Genomic DNA, 19,266 nt, shown 5'->3' with positions numbered 1-19,266 from the left:
CACTGCCACTGTCCTTCAGTGGGCAGCGGAAACAGCAGGAAGGGGAGGGGAGAGGTTCAGCAAAAAGTCTCTTTTTCAAGGTTTGGGAAAAGCACTGAGGCAGGACACTTCCATCATTCCAGACACTTCCTATTTTGGTTTCCCTTGGACTGAGGTTGCTCCAGTGGAGGAACTGACACACACTTCTACAGCTCAAACAGCAAGAGACCCACCAAAGAGATTGGAGCTTCAGTTCTTTCAGCACCAAGGGATTCAGCTACCAAATGCTTGATAACTCCATACCAATTCCAGGTGATGCTTCCCAAACTGCTGGCAAGTAACAATGCTCTTGACTCCTGAATGGATTTCCCTTTCCCACCTTTTAGATCCTCAGGCTGCCTGCTGAAAAAGGTTGTTTACAAAGGAAAAATGGTATCACAAACCTCTCAATCCTCAGAGCTGGTGAGATGCCTGTGTTTCTGGAAGCATGGACTGCCACAGCACTCAAACATGACAGGCATTACAAGGCAGAGTGCCACTAGAAATGCAGCCAGAAAACAGATGCCAACATCTTAGGCACAGCTCAGCCTCAACTCTCAGCTGTTCGTGGGCACCCAACAGCACTCTGCACCCAGCACTACTCACCAGGGCACAAATCCTTGTCTAGATCAGCCCAGATACTCAGATTTCTACATAGATAAAAGCATCTACATAAAGTACTTTCCAGCATAAGCCAGCCACCCCTGCAGAGCTGCAGCCTCTTGGGCAGGAGGAGGGAAGGAGTGGTAGTCCTCACTGAGAAGGGAGCTCTGCCAGCCCCAGCCACTTCTGCCACAATGGCTGTCAGGTAAGCAACAACGGCAGAGGTGTTTGAATCTGCTCCTTGTACAAAGTAGCACAGGAATTACTCCAGGAAAACAACCATTCCCAAGCAGATACCTCCAGACAAGAAAACTTGTAGGAAATGCTAAAGCAAGGATGTACATTTCCCTTTCCCTGTACTTCTCACCAACTGCAAAACACCCAGGAAGCTCACCTGGAGGGGGGGAAATACATAGCAATGGAAGACAAAAGAGGATTATTGTCTGATTGCAGTCACAAAACCAAGACAGAATCATTTACTGGTTCCACAAGGCTTGAGGCACAAGTGAGCTGCTTTAGTTTTTGAGCCCTCAGTGCACTTGCAACGAGCCAGAGCTTGTGATGATAGTTAAACCCCAGTTGCATCCAGAACATTTAACAGTTTCAAACTTGCCTAGGATACGCAATGAGTTCAGACACACTGACTCCCTCAGCAGGAATCCAAATTCAGCACAAATGATTTAGTACACTGGATTAGTCTCAAGTGTAATGACTAACTCCTAGAAATTTTTACACTATTTTTAAATCGCACTTGTCAGGGCAGCACCTGGAAATTAAATGAGAATCTCAGAGAGATTTATCCCAAAGACAGAAATGAAACAGGAGTACCTCGCAGCTTCCAAGGGTAGCTATGACAGGCTGGTGCCACCTGGTGGGAAGCTCTTCTCCATACCCCTTGCTCTGTTTCATCCTTCCTGTTCCACATTCCAGCTTCCCAGAGGCAAGACAAGGGAGCAACAACCAGATTAACAGCAGTCAAGGCAGAAACGGTTGGGTAGCTCTTTCAGCTATTCAAACCTAGATTATCATCCAGGTACAGGCCAGGTTGCCAGTACTTCAGTCAGCAGCTTCTCAGCTATTGCACAGGTGAAGCTGGGTAGATGGATGCTCAGAGGAACCTGTAGAGCAACACCAACATACTCAACCACAATCTCTGCTCATTAGTAAGCGTTCAGCTGGGAAGCTCAAGGTGAGAGGTACCATACTCCTGTAGTCTCTAGAAAGGTGTTTTATCTAGCAACAACTCCAGCTCCTCACACTACCCCAGCTGTGCCAGAGCCAACAGCCTCAGTGGTACTGAGGCAGCATCAGGCAACTCAGGCTGATCCCCTTCACCACCAAGTGGTGGGAACTCAGGCGAGGTTTTGTCTGTACCTGATCAGGGAGAGAGGGACTGGAACCAACTGCTCCTCCCACAAGGTGGTCACTGCGACAAGAGGGTGACCAACAGCCAAGCCAGAAATGCTATCACCAGACCCTGGGGTCAGGAAGAGGACCACCTTCCCATAGATACATCTTTATTTTCTTGAGAAGCAGCAGAGCACAAAGGTCCCCTCAGATGAGGGCTACTCATTCTTAGGTCTACACAAAGCACTGCTACAGCCCAAGTCTGACCAGCAGAGACAGCCAGAGCTACACTGGCAGCCTCATACCAGCAGAAACACTTTCTTTTCACCAACCTAAAGGCAAGACCTCTGAACCGGGACACTATCAGCTCCAGCTCAGCACAGAGAAGGCAGGGCTGCAGACAGACACACAGAGAAGTTTCTTGCATGAACAATGTCTACACACACAGTCCAGCAGAACAGAGCTAACTTTCAGCAGAACCAACTCCATATAGTATATATTTATTTTTATACATTTAACACCAAGAGGACAGCCATTTTGATGGGACTCTTCTTGCCCCTGTTGCACCAGACATTCAGAGCCAGAGGGAATCTGCCACAGTCCACTGCTTCACTGCTTCCATGTCCTAGAGACGGATCCAGTACATGGCACTGCGCAGACGGTTGTAATCCAACAGCTGTTCAATGGGACCTGAGTGAACAGAACAAGAGTCAGTCACTGAAGATGCAGCTAAAATTCCTGGACAGTTTTTCCATTGGTCTTAAAGCAGATGGGGACAGAACAGAATGTGGTCACAGTCCAGATCAGCTATGCACAAAACCAGGCAAGCACAGCTCAAAGCTGCATCAGAAAAACCAGCAGGTATTATCCCTCCTGACAGATAAATTGTTACTCGTTTACTCCAAGTAAGTTGTTTTCTCATGCTGCTCTACAATGCTCAGGACAGCTCCACATACAGATATGAAATACAAGGAGCCATCAAGTCATGGGAAATTTTGGCTAGTTCACTCCAACTTCCTCTTCAAAAACTCTCTGCCTTTTCCAAGCTGCTCTGCTTTGAAGGCCAGAGGAAACAGCTGCATGGAGGAGGGGAATCCACAACACACAGGAAGGAGGTAGCAGAGCAGAGCTGAGCTGCTCAGGCAGGTTTTCTGAGTGGAATTTATCCTTGTCCAGACAGACATGCCAGAGCAACACAGGAGGATCAGGTCCCTTCACTTCCCTTACATAAACCACCATGACCCCAGGGTAAGGACACCTGGCAGACGCTGCTGGGCCCGCACCCAGCAATGGGACTCCCAACCTTAGTTCCAGGCTCTGCAGCCAGCAGAGAGGTGGGAGGACAGCCAGCAGCCCACTGCCACCACGCCTCCATCACCTGCAGGTTTGATCTCCTGGCAAATGTGCCTTGGCACATCTCATGTGCAGAGGCAGGAGGATACCAGTAAAGACCCAGGAGGGTTGGAAGCCACACGAAAAGTGGCTGCAGCTCCCTTCCACTCTGTTCTTGACCCTTTCCTGCTTTTTGAGTCACTGTGTACTAATTGCTGCATGGTACTTACCAACTGCTGCAATTGCCGGGCATTTGTCATAAATGTATTTACTGCAGACCTCTCTCACCATTCTTGCATCAACAGCCTAGTAGATATCAAACAAGCAATTAACAACCCCTCTAGCAGACCTGCATTTCTCCAAGCTGAAAGCTACTGTTGCCATCACATATCAAGATACTTAAAAAGACACTGTCAGACCCTTGGGGGCCATCTGCACCAATTGTACCGCTCTTGTCTGCAAGGATGGCTAATGTTCTTCTGAGGGTATGGAACACATGGCTGTCCAAAACCTGAAACCTTGCAAGGGATACTGTGGCTGCAGAAGTATACAAACTAGATGTTGGCCACCTCTAGGTAACTCTTATTTCATGATGTGCATCTTAACTTTCCTTGATGGACTGAATCCAGCCACAGGGACACAGGATACACTGAGCCTATGCCATATAGATATATATATATATATAGAGAGAGAGAGAGAGAGAGACATATTTATATTGCAGCCAGTGAACTGACTGCCTGGACTCCAAGCAGCCTGACTAAAGTGTAAATGAGCTTCATGTTACTGCAGCAAACTAACGCCAGAAAATTCTGACACCAACCACACTCAGGTACCCCAACCAAAACAGATGGATACCTACAGAAATCCTGGCATCCCATTCCTCCAGAGGGATACGGCGTCCATAGTTTAAGAGATGGCTTCCAATGTTATCACACACTGGGGTAGTGCCTGGATGTTAAAGACATCACATGGTCAGCATAGCAGAAAGCCTTCCAGAGTTGCACAGCCTGATTTATCAGTTCAACCAGAGTGAAGCAACTCTTAAACAGCTTCTAACAAAGTACCTGCTGTAGTTACCATAATAATTGGCTTCAGTGGGAGTTAAGCAATAAGAAAATTCCTTCAGTGGTCTCTGAAGTGCTCCCTCCAAGGCAGACCAGTTTGAGGGTCTCAATTCTAACTTAACCCTGCAGCACATTATTCACCCTCAGCCACACAATGACCATATGACAGCCAGAGCCAGCCTGGAGCACAGCGGGCTGGGGTCAGCTGCTTCGACAGCAAGGCAAGAGGAATGCAGAGCAGAGAAAAGGAAGGTCTGCCCAGTGCCTTCCAGCAGTACTGAAATGTCCAGCAGAGCTATGGCTCCCCAGGAGAGACAAACAGCAACTCTAAAAGCTGTGTGTGGTCAATCTATAAACCAGAACATACCATCCAGTTGAGCCACCATGGCATTTCGGACATAGTTCTTGGCTCTCTTCACCTCTGAATCTGTGGCACTAGTGCACAGACGCATCCTGGAGAGGAGATGGAAAGACTACTAAAGCTCTTAAAAGATGTTTGTCTGTTCAGAGAGAAAGTGAATGCCTCTCTTTCCCCAGCCCCTGGACAAGTTAGATATTATCAGCATCACTTGTCTTACAGGCTTATCACCAAAAACCAGCCAAGAACTGGGGAGCACTGAACAGTAGAAGGTGAGAGAAAGAGCTCAAGCTTACAGGCAGGGGACATCACCCAGCAGGTTACACGCCCAGTTACACACACAAAGGCCTGAGCAGCCCTGGTGCTTGCCCACCAGGCACAGCAGCAAGCAGCCTGCAGTACGCTGTCACAAGAGAAGGAAGGCCTGTCAGCTATTCCCACGCATGGCAAGCTGCTATGGAAACTGATGCTGAAAGAACAAGACAGTTCTACAGAGTCTGTTTGGACTCCAGCTGCGAAATCCCTCCCTCCTCTGCCAACTGCAACGTCTCTGGGGCAAGGGCTAACTCCATCTGCTGCAAACACAGCGTGGCTGGGCTCTGCATCTCAGATGTAGCCCCAAACCATTAGTGGGACATACACATATACAATAAGGACAGACACAAGGCCCCCAAACACTGGCATGACTCCAGCATTGGGGTGTTTTTCAGGCACAGCAGAACAGTCTGAAAGGCAGGAACTCTGCCTGCTTTGCTCAAGCTTAATGAGACAATGGAGATATGTCTCTTGGGCACCTGGGAAAGCCCTGTCACTAAGGGATGATTTAACTTAAAAAAAAAAACAAAAAAACCAAAACACAAACACAAAGCCTCAGTGCAAAAAATCAGAAACATAAACAAAAGACCTGAAGAGGCCTAAGGGATTAGAATAGCTCCTCAAAAGCCATATCCCAAGATATTTACAGAAACCACTTTCAGATCACTTAACCAGAATGCAAGTTAACAAGAAGTTCATAAAAAGACTGCTCTCTAAAGATCTAATAAGCTCCCCTCACCAGCTCAGACTCCCAAAAGAGAGTCAGATTTTAAACAAGAACTTCTGTCAAAGTTTTACTTACCACTCCCCCTGAGCACAATACATCATATCATCTACGGACAGAGGATCAGAAACAAAATGGAAACCAAAGAGGCCAGTGTCAGAGTAAGAGGTGTTGAATGTCTGGAAGCTGTGGCAGAGATTATGCTCCACTGCAAGCGTAGCCAGCCTGCTGGATTGATTCTGTAAATAAGGAGAAACCATCAGCCATTTCGCTCTTACAGCTCCCTCACAGCTCAAATTCTTTCCAACTGAGCTGTTTTCACAAAGACCACAGACAAGACAGCAGAGCACTTTGCTGAAACAGAGCTTAATTTAGACCTTTCATGTGGTCAGCAGATGAGATTCACTGGTGGAAAAGCCACAGACAATGGCCCGAGTCCATCCAGAAAAAACATTTCCTTTTCCAGCCTCAGATAATGTGCTGGTATGTGGATCACCACAGGAGGGGGAGAAACTGGGAAGTGCAAGGTCTCCCAGAAGCAGGGGTTAGCACAGTTATGCAGGCCAGAGAGATTTCAGCTGAGAATGGCTGCAAGTTCCACTTGCTTTGCTTTGCTTTGTAAGGCAAGCTTGCGCTGTGAGAATACGAAGTACTCTGTCCTGCTTGCCATCACTGCCCCACAGGGCAACTAGTTTGTAAGGGTAGAATAAGCTGCTGAGAATTCATCAGCTAAATCTCTTCCAGATTTATTAGAGAAGGCTCAGTTCATGTCTCAGCATCACCTCTCAAGGCTGCCCTGGATTAGCCTCAATTACACTTCTATCTTCCTTTCCAGACTCCTAACCCCTTCACAGTTGGAAGCTAATCACAACAGCCTCCCATAAAGCACACCCAGCCATGGCCTCCATAATATTTCTTACTAAAAGGCTCCAGGTTCTCCCTGTCACACACACAGACCTCTTACCTTACCACCTCCAAAGGTGCGGTCGTAGCGTCCAATGATGGCGTTAGCCACGTTGAGGACAATGTTGTCTGGATGAGCCCATCCTGGCCCCTCCACAGCAAGAGCAATATGGGCAAAGGGCAGACCATCATCTCTGGCACGGATCTAGAAAACCATCAAGGAGTGGGGGAGAACTGTATGAACACTGTGCCTCTGTCTGCAGCCTGCTGCAATGCCAGGCTGAAAACTTAGGGGAATTGATTTTATCTCAGTGAAATGGTCTTGGGCTAAACCCCAAGCTCTTTGAGCTCAAACCCAGTGCTCTGATATGAGCTCTCCAGCAGATGATTTGAGTAACAACTTCACATTTCTAAAGAATTTGGGTCCTATCTCAAACCCAACACACTGTGGCAATAAGCCCCAAGAACAGAATGTGTGGGCACTAGCAAGATGTTGCATCCTCAGCTTCTCTAAGATAGAAAGATTTTCCCTTTCAGAAGCATCTACAACTGGTTTACATTCATTCAGCAGTTTGGCAACAGCTGCTTTTTTTCTTTGGGACCAAAACTTTACCTCACTCCCTGTAAAGCGACAGCGTGGAACAGCAGGCACTGCGTCCTCTTTGTATGCAAAAGCCACTCCACTTAAATGCTGCTTTGCTGCATCTACCAGCTCTTTGTGGGAAATACCTGGCAGTGGGAAAGAGAGAGATTTGTTGCCTTAAAGCAGCTTCATTTATCAAGATCATCTTTACCTTGAAGATGTGTAATAGGGTTTGATCACCAGCTTGAAAATAACCAGGCTTCCTGGAATTGTAAAGATCTAGAACTGACCTCCAGCAGCTGCCAGGACCATACGAGGTGCCTTGAAGTGAGTATCAACATATGAAGCCAGATCTGCTCGAGTCAGACTCCTAGAACAAACACAGAGAGACCCAGTACATCAGCATCTCTGTGCAGGAGGAACAAGAGGCTGAAGAGAAGCAAGTTCACACTGCAGAGACAGCAGTGACATTGTTGATTCTCTTAGCTGTGGGGCACACCTTTTAGAAGCAACACTGCTCTGTCTGCGCTTTCCCTGTGCTCTAATTCAGGAGTGGAAACCAAGGACCAAGGCACAGAGTCAAGGACACACTCCAACACACACTAGAGAGTACTGACCCTGGTCAGTGAGCTACCAGTACCCTAATGGGTGTGTATGCTCAAGGCCACTGCTTTCATGAGCAGTCCTAGCTCTCAATCCAACAGCATCAAACTGACAAGTGTGGGAGAAGGCTCAGCCTGGCTCTATCACCCTCACATCTTGTGTGAGGGGCACTCCAGAGAAGAGCATGTGCAGCATTACATCAGCACCAACAGGGAAAACACTCCAGGCACAACACAGGCACAGATCACCTCTGTGTACAGACTGGTTTTCTCGTGCAGTCACCACTACTAAGAAGCAGCAGGCACACACCCCAAGGACCAAACCCACAGGCTGTGTACCACATCTAGCCTGTTGCTCACTTGATGTTCTCCGTGGTCCCCTCAACAGTGCGGGCCAGCGGGGTGCCTTGGAATGCAGTGGCATGGAGGTAATCAAAGGTCACATCCACCAAGTTGCTGTCGATTTCTTTCAACTCCTGAAGGATGACACCACGTTCCTTCTCAATCTGAGAGTCCTCCAGTGCACAGTTCTGCACAATGTCAGCCAGAAGCTCTACAGCTGCAAGACATTTCCTGTGTTAGCAATCCCACTGCCCGACTGCCACCCAGTGCTGCTGAAAGGAGAAAAGAGAAGGAGGGAGCAGGGGCACTGCCAAAGGAGCAAGTAACAAACCGTGCTGGGAAGGGAATGCAACATGAGAGAGATAAGTACTACCCATTCCCACAGCACCAGGGAGGGACAAAAGCTGTTTTAGCATCAAATTTCCAAGTCAGCTTGCCAAGCACCACTGCCAGTGGGGAGCAGGCAACAACTACAGAAGATGAAGTATCTCAGAAGACTGGGACTATTGCAGAAAGACACCAAATCCTTACAGACAGCTTGAGACAGCTACAGTGTAGCCCACATCTACAGTAGGGCCCAAAGCTCTGACTCAAATCATCACTTCTGGACAGAAATGACCCAAAGAGGAGCCTGCACATGGGAGTACAGAGCACAGACAACACCTGCAAGAGCTGCACTGAGCACTCCTGACACAGGAGCTGCCACTGACCTCAGTTTCTCAGCTCCATAAAACAACCACAGGCTACAGACACCCTGCCTCCTGGCAATGTAGTGCAGCCTGACATAACCAGAGCTTTTTCTAAAACTGGTTTTAGAAACACATTAACTTGCAGCTTTGAAGCACCATGTTATGGCAGTGCCCTCTTCAACCATCAACTAGAACTTCCATCCTACTGCTCAGCCACAGCTTCATTCCCTGGTCTGTTATTAGAAAGTATGCTGGTGGGGAAGAAACAGGAAACATGTTTGCTTCTGTCAACCTCCAGATCAGACTTTGTCCACTGGCCATCCTACCTTTGGGCATGTCCTTGGACAAGGCTTTTATGTAATAGGCAGTCTGCTCACGTGAGGTGTACCCATTCAGGTGAGCACCCATGCTCTCCACCTCCTTCTCAAAGGCAGCCCCAGGACGATTCTTTGTGCCCTAAAAGAAAACAGATAAACACAACTATGAAATGAACAGATTTCCCTCTCAGGCAGAAATCAAGCAAGGAAAAGAACACTAAAGACCTAACCCAGGAAAAGCTGTCACATGATTCATACCAGCCAAGAGCAAGTGCAGAAAGTAAGAGATTTAAAACTTGACTTATTTACTCTAAAGGATGGATGAAGTGTATTTTGAGTGTGTGAGAAAAGCCCACTAGGAATGAGAAGATCAGTGGCTGAAGTTCAAATCAGTGGAAGTGAACCAAGAACAAGTCTAAACAAAAAATAAGTAGCTTTTTAGCTATTCAAACAGTAATATTTAGAAGCCAGAATGGGAGCAAAAAACTACATCTAACACAGAACTAATCTCTTAAAAAGCAAGCCAGATGCTGAAGTTCCCTATGATGGCACAAACTGGACTCCAGTCAGCAAGTCCCAGGCCTAGATACCTTCTGCCCAGGGCTACTTAGAACATTTCTCTACACATCCTGTGCCAGTCCTAGCCTACTTCCTTACCTTAAAGGCCAGATGTTCCAGGAAGTAACCAGCCCCATTGTTCTTCTCGTTTTCATGGCGGCTCCCTACCCCAATCCACAGTCCCACCTAATGGAAAACACATCAGAAAACACACATCAGAAAACAAATAGCACACCCAAGCCTCATGCCACAAATATAACACCAGGAGCAAGAAGTTTGCTCCCCAGATATTGCACCAGTAGCACCAAAATCAAAAGAAGGACCAGCAACTGTTTCCTGTACACATTTTGGCTTTTCATCTACCAGCTCTGCAAAAGCCTCTGCTAGTTTTGACAAAGATACTACTGCTATTGGTCACTGACTGCTTACACAAAAACTGTAAGCCTGAGAAAACTTCAAGAACTTCAAAGATTTACTACAGACCTACACAAAGCCAGACTCAGCTGTCTACTGCAACATTAATCCCACCAATCAACAAAGAGAAGTTGCAGGGCCTCCACTGAAAGCTTTTGTTCAAGTAGGGGTTTGCTGCTTTTGCAAGCCCAGCTACAGACTAAGCAAGTCAGTCTGTTTCAAGAAAGCCCTTAACTTGTCTTAAGCTTACCGTACACGTTGGCTGATTGGACTCCTCCGAAGCTACACGGAGCCCATTGTCCAGAGTGGTGACCTGGGTCTCAGGGATATTTTGGAGTGTCTGGGCATAAGTGGCAGCACCTCGGTTCCTTGTCAAAGTCAATAAAGTTGCCTAAAAAACATAAAACAAGGTAAATGCTACCATCACCCTGAACCAGCAACGCCCAGAACAAGGCTGCTGGGCACAAGACAGGCCACTGCCCGGGTGGACCACCTCTTCCAGGGCTATTGCAGGGTGCTCCTGCTGCACACCCTCACACACCCACCCAATTTCACTGAAATGTCGGTTCACCGGAGGGGTGGAAACCGGTGGTTCAGCAAGTCGCCAACCCCAGGGAAGGGTTTCACGAGCCGGTTAAAAAACCCAGTCCGGGGGCGAAGGAGGGGAGCGGACAGCAGGTCCCCGGTAAGCCCCCCCATCGGTAGTTTCCATGGCGACCGCAGCCCCCCCCGTACCGGCCGCCGCGTCCCCGTGACCTTCCTGTCGTGCAGGCTGGGCTCGGCAGCCCCACCGCACCGCAGGCGCTCCCCTCGCCGGCCTCCCCTGGGCCCACCTCGCCGCTCCCCCTCACCGCCGACCGCGGTAACTCACGGAAGGGCGAGGACCCCGCAGCAAGGCCCGCCCGGCCGCACAGCCCGCCCGGCACACCGAGGACGCCGCCATCTTGTCCCCGCCGCTGACCCAGAGAGCGGGCACACCGCGCATGCGCAGCCGGGGAGGAGGGGGAGAGGGGAGAGGCTCAGCGTGCGCACCGGCAGGGGAGGGGCCCGCGGTGGGGCGGCGCATGCGCAAAGTGATGCGGGGCGTGTGGTAGCGCCCCCTGGCGGCGGGGGCTGAGAGAGGGGAGGGCGGGGGGGTGGGGAGGTCCCGGGGGACGGTCCCGGGGCTGGGATTCCGGAGCGGGATCCCGGGGGTGGGGGTCAGCAGCCTTGCTGCTCCTTTGGCCCGATTCGACGACCCCGGAACGGTTCGCTGGGGGAAAATGTCAAAAAGGCCAAAGGAAGGAGGGTGGTGGGCCAGCCCACCCACATGGAGAGCCAGACGTGGTCTTCACCCCAGTCTGTCAGTGCTCGGCTGTGGCGGGGTGCAGGCGGGTGGCCCAGCCTCAGGTCAGCTTTATTGAGGAGAACGCATTCACACGAAGCCTGAGAAACGCGACTCGGGTTTATCCCGGTACAGCCCTGCTGCTGGGCCCAGGGGCACCTCCGCTGCCCCGTAAACCAGAGCCTGGCCCAGCAGGACAGGCCTGTTCCCGGCTGAGCCGGCACCTTGTGTGCCCGCAGCAGCTCCATCCTGGGGGGCTCATGGCCAGAGCAGGGCCCCAGCTATCAGAGTTCAGAGGGGCTGCTGGGGCTATGAGGCCTCTGGTCCTCAGGGTGAGTGAGTTGGTGCTACCGGGAGCAGCGAAATCCTCCTCGTCCATCTGGCTCCTTGGGGAGATATTTTCCTCTCTCGGGGTTACATTCTGGTGCCACCATCCACCTAAGGGGGACAGGCAGGGAAGGGTCAGCTTGGCTGCCCCCCCTCACCCCTCAGTGCAGCCATGGGGATGGTGAGGCTGGGTACTTACTGAGCCCTGGCACCTCTCCCGGCTGATGTGGACCACGGCGTCGTGCACTGAGGGGAAGAAGCAGTGCTTGGTGATGGCTGAGCTGAAGAAGTTGCCCCGCTCCAGCTGGATGAGGACGGGTACTGTGTGGAGGGAGAAACATCAAAACTTATGGCACATGGCTGAGCCCACCCCTTCCCCCAAAGCAACGTCCCTTCCCCATGTACTGCAGGGCACTGGGGTTGTCACCAGGGATCCAGCTGCCTTGCCACGGGCTGTGATGCTCAGACTGGATCCCTGGGATAATCTACAGCACCTGTCCCCTGGGAAACCCTGGGAATGGGGACACCATGGAGGTCTGAGTCCCAAAGGGGTGGGCATGCCCTGCACAGCCTCCTCACCCGAGCAGCAGGCAATGAAGACATCCACTTCTACCTCACGGAAATCCCTGAAGATCTGTGAACGGTAGAAAACTCATTTAGTCGGGGAACAGGGACAGGCAGCAGCCATTGGGCCACCCCGCATGGTCCTGGGGATGCTCCCAGTGATGCTGCGGCCTCGCCTGCTCCCTCAGGTCACTTACGTTCTTCAGGATCTTGATAGAGACAGTGTCAACAAAGCTGACGGGGCTGAAGTCCAAGATGATGGCATGGAAGTCAGGCTGGGGCAGCCCCAGGGCGCACAGGGTGTGCTCAGGGGGTTTGCCACCTTCCACTCCACTCAGCTCGATCACCGCCACACCTGGACCATTCTTCCCATCCCCCACATCCTGGGGGAAGGCAGGAGACCCATCCTCATTGCATGGGGTCTGGCAGAGGCCAGGCAGTGTGCCACACACCCCCCAGCTTGCCCTGCCCCATAGCACAGTGGGGCTTGGCAAGGCTCTTGGGCTGCATGAGAGCACAGGCAGTGAGTGGCCCCAGGAGTAGGTGCCTCTCTCAGACCTTCACCTGTTTTTGGGCTCTTTCCGGATCCTGAAGATCCACACCTCTCCCCAGTAACCCTCTTTCAGAGCTGGTGCTTATTAGCTGGCTCCAGATCAGCCTTTGCTCTTGCTCTTAATTCTGATTAACTCACCAAATGGCTAATGACTCACTAGTTCTGCCATCTAATCATTAATGGCCCGGCTCTCCCCAGGAATGGACTTTGTCCCCACCAACCCTGAGTGTGAATCCATGGCCCAGATCTGTCCCAGTGCCTCTTTCTCGCCCAGTGTTCCCAGACAGAACCAGGAACCCCACAGGCCACCAATCCCAGCAAATGCCAGGGCCAGACAAGGACATGGTACAAGGTGGCACCAGGGGGTTCCCCCACAGCAGGGAAGCACCTTTTTCCTCTTTGCCTTCTCTTTCTCTGCTTTCTTCTGCTGCTTCTTCAGCTTCTTGAGAGCCTTCTTCTTCTTCTCAATCAGGCGGTCCACGTCGATGCCACTCTGCAAAACAATGCAGCCCTGTGTCCCCAGGGGCCCCACCACCAGATGGGTGCTGGCAGGTGGGGGACATGGGGATCATGAGGGGCTGCTGGCTCTCCTACCTTCTTCTTCAGGGCATCAGCATACAGCTCCACGTTGGCAAAATAGAGGGTGGAGGAGGAGCGGAAGATCTTCACACCAGGGACCTCCTGTGCCTGGGGGCAGACAGAAAGGGTACTACCCCAGGGACGGAGCTCCCTGCTCCCCTTCTCTCCTTCCCCCACAAGCCCCCTGCTCCTTTCCCCAGTGAAAAGCCCCTGGGGGTGCTTCAAGATGCCCCACCATTGCAGGCAGCTCTTCTCCCACTCCCTGCTGTGGTTACCATCTCATATTCAGCCACGTCCCTGTAGACTTCAGTGTCAGAGATGCGTCCCAGGACAGAGTAGTGAGGGCTGCAGGGAGCAGATCAAGGGGCTGAGGTCACCATGGGCTTCCCCTGGCCTCAGGACATGGCACCAGCCCGCCGTGTGGCAGTACTCACAGCTGGGTGCGGAAGATGACGGTGAGTAGTCCAAAGGCCACCGAGGCCCCCAGGCCAATGTCCAAGTTCAATGTGAGGGTGGCCACGAATGTCACAACCCAGACCATCTGGAGGAAGGGCACAGTCAGTGTCACCATGAGCCACAGGGAGGATGGAGTAACCCTCCCCAGGGACAAGAGCAGAGACCAGGCAGCAGTGTGTGCCTTACCAGGTCCACCTGGTTGGACTTCCAGAGCATGCAGAGGTCTTGGAACTGCTTGAACATGCCCTTGAGGTTGACAATGATGATGGCAGACAAGATGGCCTAGGAGAGAAGTCTCTGCAGTCAAGAGGATGCTGAAGATAGGTCTGGGGGGGGGCCCTGTCTGTTCCCACGCCACCTCACCATGGGGCAGGCAAAGGGGTGGGATATGGCTCTGATGTCATGGGCCCAGATGTACCTTGGGCAGGTCCCGGAAGAGCTCTCCAATTTTCAGGATGGTCACCAGGATGACCAGGGATGCAATGACACCAGCTACCTGAGGGATGAAAGTGAGAGGACAGAGGTGAGCTCCCCCCCCCACTCTCTGTGCTCCTTGTGCCCTGGTCCAGCACTGCAGAGGGAGGCAGCACCTCCCAAGACCCACCTGGCTGTTGCCCCCTGTGCTCTCCTGCACCAGGCTCCGTGACATAGAGCAGCTAATGGCAAAACACTGGAAGAAGCCCCCCAGGAAGTTGCAGAAGCCCAGTGCAATCAGCTCCTGCAGGGACAGAGCAGTGGTGGGGGAGCACTGAGCCTTCCCCAGCTGCTCGCGCTACAAGATTTGTTTTCACTCAGGGAAGGGCCCCTGCACCTCAGAGCATCACCTGGTTGCTGTCCACTTTGTAGCCATGCTTCAGGGCAAAGATCTTGCCCAGGGAGATGCAGATGGCATAGCCCACCACAGCGATGGCAAAGGCATTGCCTACCACCTGCCCAAAGTAGCTGAAGTTAGGGACCACGGGCGGCTTCAACCTATGGTCAAGACAGGGAGACAGGACTCAAAAGCAGGGTCCCATGGGTGGTACAGTGCCCCAGCACAGAAACCCTCCCCCTGGCCCTGCTCACCCACTGGGGATGTTGCCCACCACAGAGATATCAAATTTAGCATGCAGGTTGACACCGTAGGAGATACCAGTGGAGACAATGATCTGTGGAATAATGGTGGAGTGAAGCAAGGCCTTAATGAGCAGGGACCACAGTTAAAGAGGAGGATGAGGGGATGCATGCCAAGGCAACACATCCCACCCCTCAACACCTATGGCTGCATCCCCACAGGGAGCTGCGGCAGCTCTAGGTACCGTAATCAGCTCGATGGGTATGGGCATGGGCAGCTTGGCAGCAAACTTGTGGTTGAGCTCTTTCACAATTAAGATGGCCACCATGGCAATGATGGCTGTCACCAGGGTGCCAATGTTGGTCTCTGGCAGCTTCTTGCAGATCTCAATGATGGTCTAGAGGATATCAGAGGAGTTAACAGGCTCAGGAAAGCAGATGCCTCCCTGTCAGGTTTCTGGGGACCTCTGTGACCACTCACACAGGTGAGTGCCCAGGGGGTCTTGGGGCAGCAGCAAACCACCACTCACCACAAATAGTGACAGTGGCCCCGAATGCTCAGACAAGGAGACACCAAAGACATTCTTGAGCTGGGAGATGAGAACATGCACGGAGGCAGCAGTGGTGTAGCCACGCACCAGGGGGTCTGAGAGGTACGTCACCACAAAGCCGAACTGCAGGAGGCCCAGGGCCACCTGGAAGAAGAGGTAACTGGAGGACTGCTCTGCAGCTATGGGGCAACACCACAGCTGCCTATTCCCTGCCAGGCTGGGCTGAGACCCCCTTACCTGAAAGATGCCTGTTAGAACAGTGATGGTGGCCACCAGCTCCACCCTGGCAGCATCACGACGTTCCTCATTGACTATCGTGGTGTTGGTGATACTGTCATATTCCAGGAAGTTCTCACTGGGCAGCAGGGATTCAGTCAAACTTCCAATCATGACAGAGATGACGGCAAATGGGCCTGGGGACAGGCAGGGTGTGGGTAGGATGCCTAAGCTCAGCACCAGGATCTCACAGGCACCTGTCCCCTTTGGTCCCCCAAAGCACAACCACTGTGCTTTGGCTGTAGTTTGGCCAACTGTCTTCTTGGTGTGGCAAAGTAAAAGCAAGAAAGGTCCTCCCCAACCACTGATGTGGCAATGCTGTGCCATGGATGAAGTCTCACGCCTCTCATCCTTGCTCCCTCCCCACCATCCCTACAGAAACAAGTGGCCCCTCAGCTCACCCACAGAGTTGTGCCTGGACGTCCCGAAGAAGAAGTAGAGGAAGACAGGGTAAAAGGAAGAGTAGAGACCTGTGACTGGTGGCAGCCCTGCCAGCAGTGCGTAGGCAAGACCTGGATGTGGGGGAGAAGGGAAACACATCACAGATGGCCAAGCCCTGGACTGCCTGCCCACCTGCAGGAAAGCCCCAGCAGCCTGGACATGGCATCGCTCACCCTGGGGTAGGTGCATGATGCCCACGCTGAAGCCTGAGGCAATGTCCCCTGGGAGCCAGTCCTTGATCGGGTAGCGGGGCAGCCAGCGCAGGAAGGGCAGGAAGCGGAAGGTCAGGGACTTGGCTGAGCATCTGGTGGAGAAGGAGCAGGAGCCAGGGCTGAGCACAAGCACAGGGGCTTGGAGACATCAGTGGGGTGGCCTCATGGGAAGAAATGGGTCCTATGGGACCTCCAGCTCCCTCCAGTGTAGCCAGATGTTCCTCCAGGCAGGAGGACAGGGTGGGGACATGGCTGTCTAGGCTTGGGAATAAAACCCTAGATTTGCACCTTTTCTGCTGGAGAGACTGAGGTAGCCTGAGCCACGCTCCCAGTGGCGGTGGGGCTGGGGTGGATGGTGCCTGGTGGGCTCCAGACACATCCTTCCAGCTGGTGCAGTCCTACCTGGCCTCACGGAGACAGCCTCGCAGAGAGGGTCCGGCAGGAGGTTTCCTCTGTGCCACCTCCTCCAGATCAGCCTCGCTTAGCACCTCGCGGGGCACCCGGTGGCTCAGTGCCATCTCCGCCGCCATGGTCACCTGGTCCTCCCGCGTGCCAGTTCACTGTGGGGAGACATGGGACAGCTCAGACACACAACCGCAGCCGGGCCCACCCCACAGCCCTTCCTTCAGCCCCATGGAGCCCGGTCAGGCCTGCAGAATCAACCCAAGAGCAGGCAGGGATGAGCAGAGTTTTGGGGGTCCTGAAGAAGCAGGAGCAGCTCAGGACAGAGAGCAGCAGGCAAGGAGGAAGGTGAGGCCGTGGTGGTCAGCACTGCCTGCTCCTGCCCCACACCAGCCCCCTCTGCCCTGATGGGGTGCATGGGCAGGGGCTGCCCCAGAGGGTTCCCCTCCACCCGCTCACTCAGGACCCCTCGGTGCAGCCACCCCTCTCCTCCACGTACCGCAGTGCAGCCGGGGCAGTGGGCCAGCACAGCTGCCGAGCAGAGCCCCAGCCACCCCACAACCCTCTCCGCAGACTTTGTCCCTTTACACATGAGGGGAGCAGGAATGTCAGCCCCCGGTGAGCACGGCTGGGTCGCCACCTCTCTGCCGGCGCCCTCCCCAGCCCTCGGCACCGCAGAGCAGGGCAGAGCCGGAGGAGCTGGGGCGGTGGGGCCGGGGCGTCTCTGTATGGAGACAGAGCCTGGACTTGCTCAGTGATGGAGCCGAGAGCTGCCATCATCCCACCGGGCTCACAAAGCTGGTGGCCCAGGGCAGTCCCCAGATGTTGACCCACTTTGCCCCCAGCCCTCCTACCTGCTGTGCACGAGTTGGTCTGGTGTTACCAGCCAGGTGAATGCTCTGCTCCTCCTATTTATTAATACCTGCCCGTGATCTTTGAGACACCGCTCCCTGTCTCCTGCCCTCCCACCTGCCCTGCCAAGAGCTGCTCACTTCCCAGCCCCACTGCTGCACAGCACCTGCCATGCTCCCCCTTGCCCTGTTGTGCTAGATGCCATGGCTGTGGCAGGCCCAGGGCTACCACCACTGTCCCCAGGGCCACTCCATCATAGGGACTTGTCTTGGCCAGTCTCAGCTCCCAGTCCACAGACATGCCCAGTATGCTGATGTGCCCCAACACCGTGATGGGGACAGGGCAGGGGTGGTCTTGACACCAGGGCATATCCTGGTGCCAATCCTCTGCCAAAAGCTGCTGGGTGCTCATCTCTCCAGGGCACTGCTCAGGGTCTATCATCCCGTTCCCCCTAGGGCTCCCACACAGAGCCATCCCCACCACCACCACCATCATCACATCCCGGAGCAGGAGCAGTGTGGGGGGCAAGGAAGGTTACCTGCAGTCTCCAACCTGGTATCTGGGGTATTTTCCATAGGTCTCCACTTACTCCCACTTACCTGCTGGAAGCTGGTGTGCTGTGCTCCGTGGACTACCCTGCTTTCCCACAGCATGTGCAGACCCAGCCTTTATCTTGTTCCAAAGGTCCCCAGCAGGTACCGGGGCCCCACTGAACCCATCACACCTTCCTGGACTTCACCATGACCTGGTACCACCATTGGTTTCTGAGCACTTCTGAGTCACATATGGCTCCAGGCATATAAGGACACAGGAGTGGAAATCCAGGAACCCTGTGTGCTGGCCTGACTGGTGCGAGGGTGTGGGATGGTGCTGGTGAGCAGGGCAGGATGGGCAGAGCAGGGCACTGCAGGACTCCTGGGGGGCTGCCATGATCCCCCATGGCTCAGGGAGGTCAAGAGTTGATGGTCACCCTCACTCAGGGTGTTGTGGATCAATACTGCCCTTTGCACACCTGCTCTTTTCTTCTCCAACAGCAAGGAAGGAAGGAATGGAGGGCACCTGGATCATGCTTGGCTTCTCTTCTTCTCTCCTTCCCCACATCCCAGATGGGTCATGCTGTTTCAGAAAGGGGTTTTTCTCCCCTTGGCTTCACCCAGGCTTCTGGCCATCAGTGCCAGCTCCTGCCACTGCAGACCTGCCAGCCAGGACTGGGGACATGGTGCACCACCACAGCTCTGGGTGAACTGGCCTGGACACATCCAAGCTCAAGTAACTGGCAGCACCTGAAATCCCTGTCACCCAAAGTCACCTCTCCCTGGGCCACAGTGTTTACCCTTCAGGCCAGCAGCTGGCTGCAAGATCCTCCCCTAGCCCTCTCCCAGCACAGCCCCAAGCCCAGTAATGCACCCCCAGCCACAGCCCCCGAGTCCTGGGCAGAGGGACACAGGAGTAGAGAGGCCAGCACCATTTTATAGACTTTTATTTCCAAATCTGGCACTTCCATGAT

At 53.1% G+C, this 19,266-nt stretch overlaps 2 protein-coding genes across 2 annotated transcripts; both read right to left on the bottom strand.

Annotated features, from left to right (window-relative positions):
• Window positions 1-2,434: 2,434 nt before the first annotated feature.
• On the bottom strand, window positions 2,435-11,190 carry LOC103533263 (cytochrome b-c1 complex subunit 1, mitochondrial). Its single transcript, XM_030458328.1, has 13 exons — window positions 11,041-11,190; window positions 10,420-10,560; window positions 9,855-9,941; window positions 9,207-9,336; window positions 8,210-8,408; window positions 7,538-7,617; window positions 7,278-7,393; window positions 6,726-6,869; window positions 5,840-6,000; window positions 4,732-4,817; window positions 4,160-4,248; window positions 3,531-3,606; window positions 2,435-2,658 (listed from the first exon to the last, which is right to left on the bottom strand). Exons 1-13 carry the CDS (start codon window positions 11,152-11,154, stop codon window positions 2,594-2,596), a joined length of 1,488 nt encoding a protein of 495 aa, XP_030314188.1. The 5' UTR covers window positions 11,155-11,190; the 3' UTR covers window positions 2,435-2,593.
• A 308-nt stretch (window positions 11,191-11,498) lies between these two features.
• Window positions 11,499-17,035, bottom strand: SLC26A6 (solute carrier family 26 member 6). Its single transcript, XM_030458337.1, has 19 exons — window positions 16,908-17,035; window positions 16,467-16,597; window positions 16,254-16,364; window positions 15,814-15,989; window positions 15,556-15,720; window positions 15,271-15,423; window positions 15,038-15,120; window positions 14,797-14,944; window positions 14,577-14,690; window positions 14,391-14,468; window positions 14,159-14,254; window positions 13,951-14,057; window positions 13,792-13,861; window positions 13,532-13,624; window positions 13,326-13,430; window positions 12,582-12,767; window positions 12,400-12,454; window positions 12,020-12,141; window positions 11,499-11,931 (listed from the first exon to the last, which is right to left on the bottom strand). The coding sequence occupies exons 1-19, from the start codon at window positions 17,033-17,035 to the stop codon at window positions 11,908-11,910; spliced, it is 2,145 nt and encodes a 714-aa protein (XP_030314197.1). The 3' UTR covers window positions 11,499-11,907.
• Between the last annotated feature and the right edge of the window lie 2,231 nt (window positions 17,036-19,266).

Source organism: Calypte anna, chromosome 12, assembly GCF_003957555.1.
Source record: "Calypte anna isolate BGI_N300 chromosome 12, bCalAnn1_v1.p, whole genome shotgun sequence".
NCBI classification, from domain to species: Eukaryota; Metazoa; Chordata; class Aves; order Apodiformes; family Trochilidae; genus Calypte; species Calypte anna.
The sequence above is the reverse complement of the archived record's forward strand: the minus strand, read 5'-3'. Positions and strand labels throughout refer to the sequence as shown.

Bases quoted from the DNA above. Each gene is read 5' to 3' on its own strand.
- LOC103533263 (XM_030458328.1), bottom strand. From the start codon at position 11,154: ATGCGCGGTGTGCCCGCTCTCTGGGTCAGCGGCGGGGACAAGATGGCG. The intron at 7,618-8,209 runs GTGAGCAACAGG...TGTTTGTTCTAG, and splicing joins GGGACCACGGAGAACATCAA to GAGTCTGACTCGAGCAGATC. The intron at 2,659-3,530 runs GTAAGTACCATG...CTGTTCACTCAG, and splicing joins CCCGGCAATTGCAGCAGTTG to GTCCCATTGAACAGCTGTTG.
- SLC26A6 (XM_030458337.1), bottom strand. From the start codon at position 17,035: ATGGCGGCGGAGATGGCACTGAGCCACCGGGTGCCCCGCGAGGTGCTA. The intron at 15,121-15,270 runs GTACCTAGAGCT...ATTATTCCACAG, and splicing joins TACCCATCGAGCTGATTACG to ATCATTGTCTCCACTGGTAT. The intron at 13,625-13,791 runs GTAACCACAGCA...GTCTGCCCCCAG, and splicing joins ACGTGGCTGAATATGAGATG to GCACAGGAGGTCCCTGGTGT.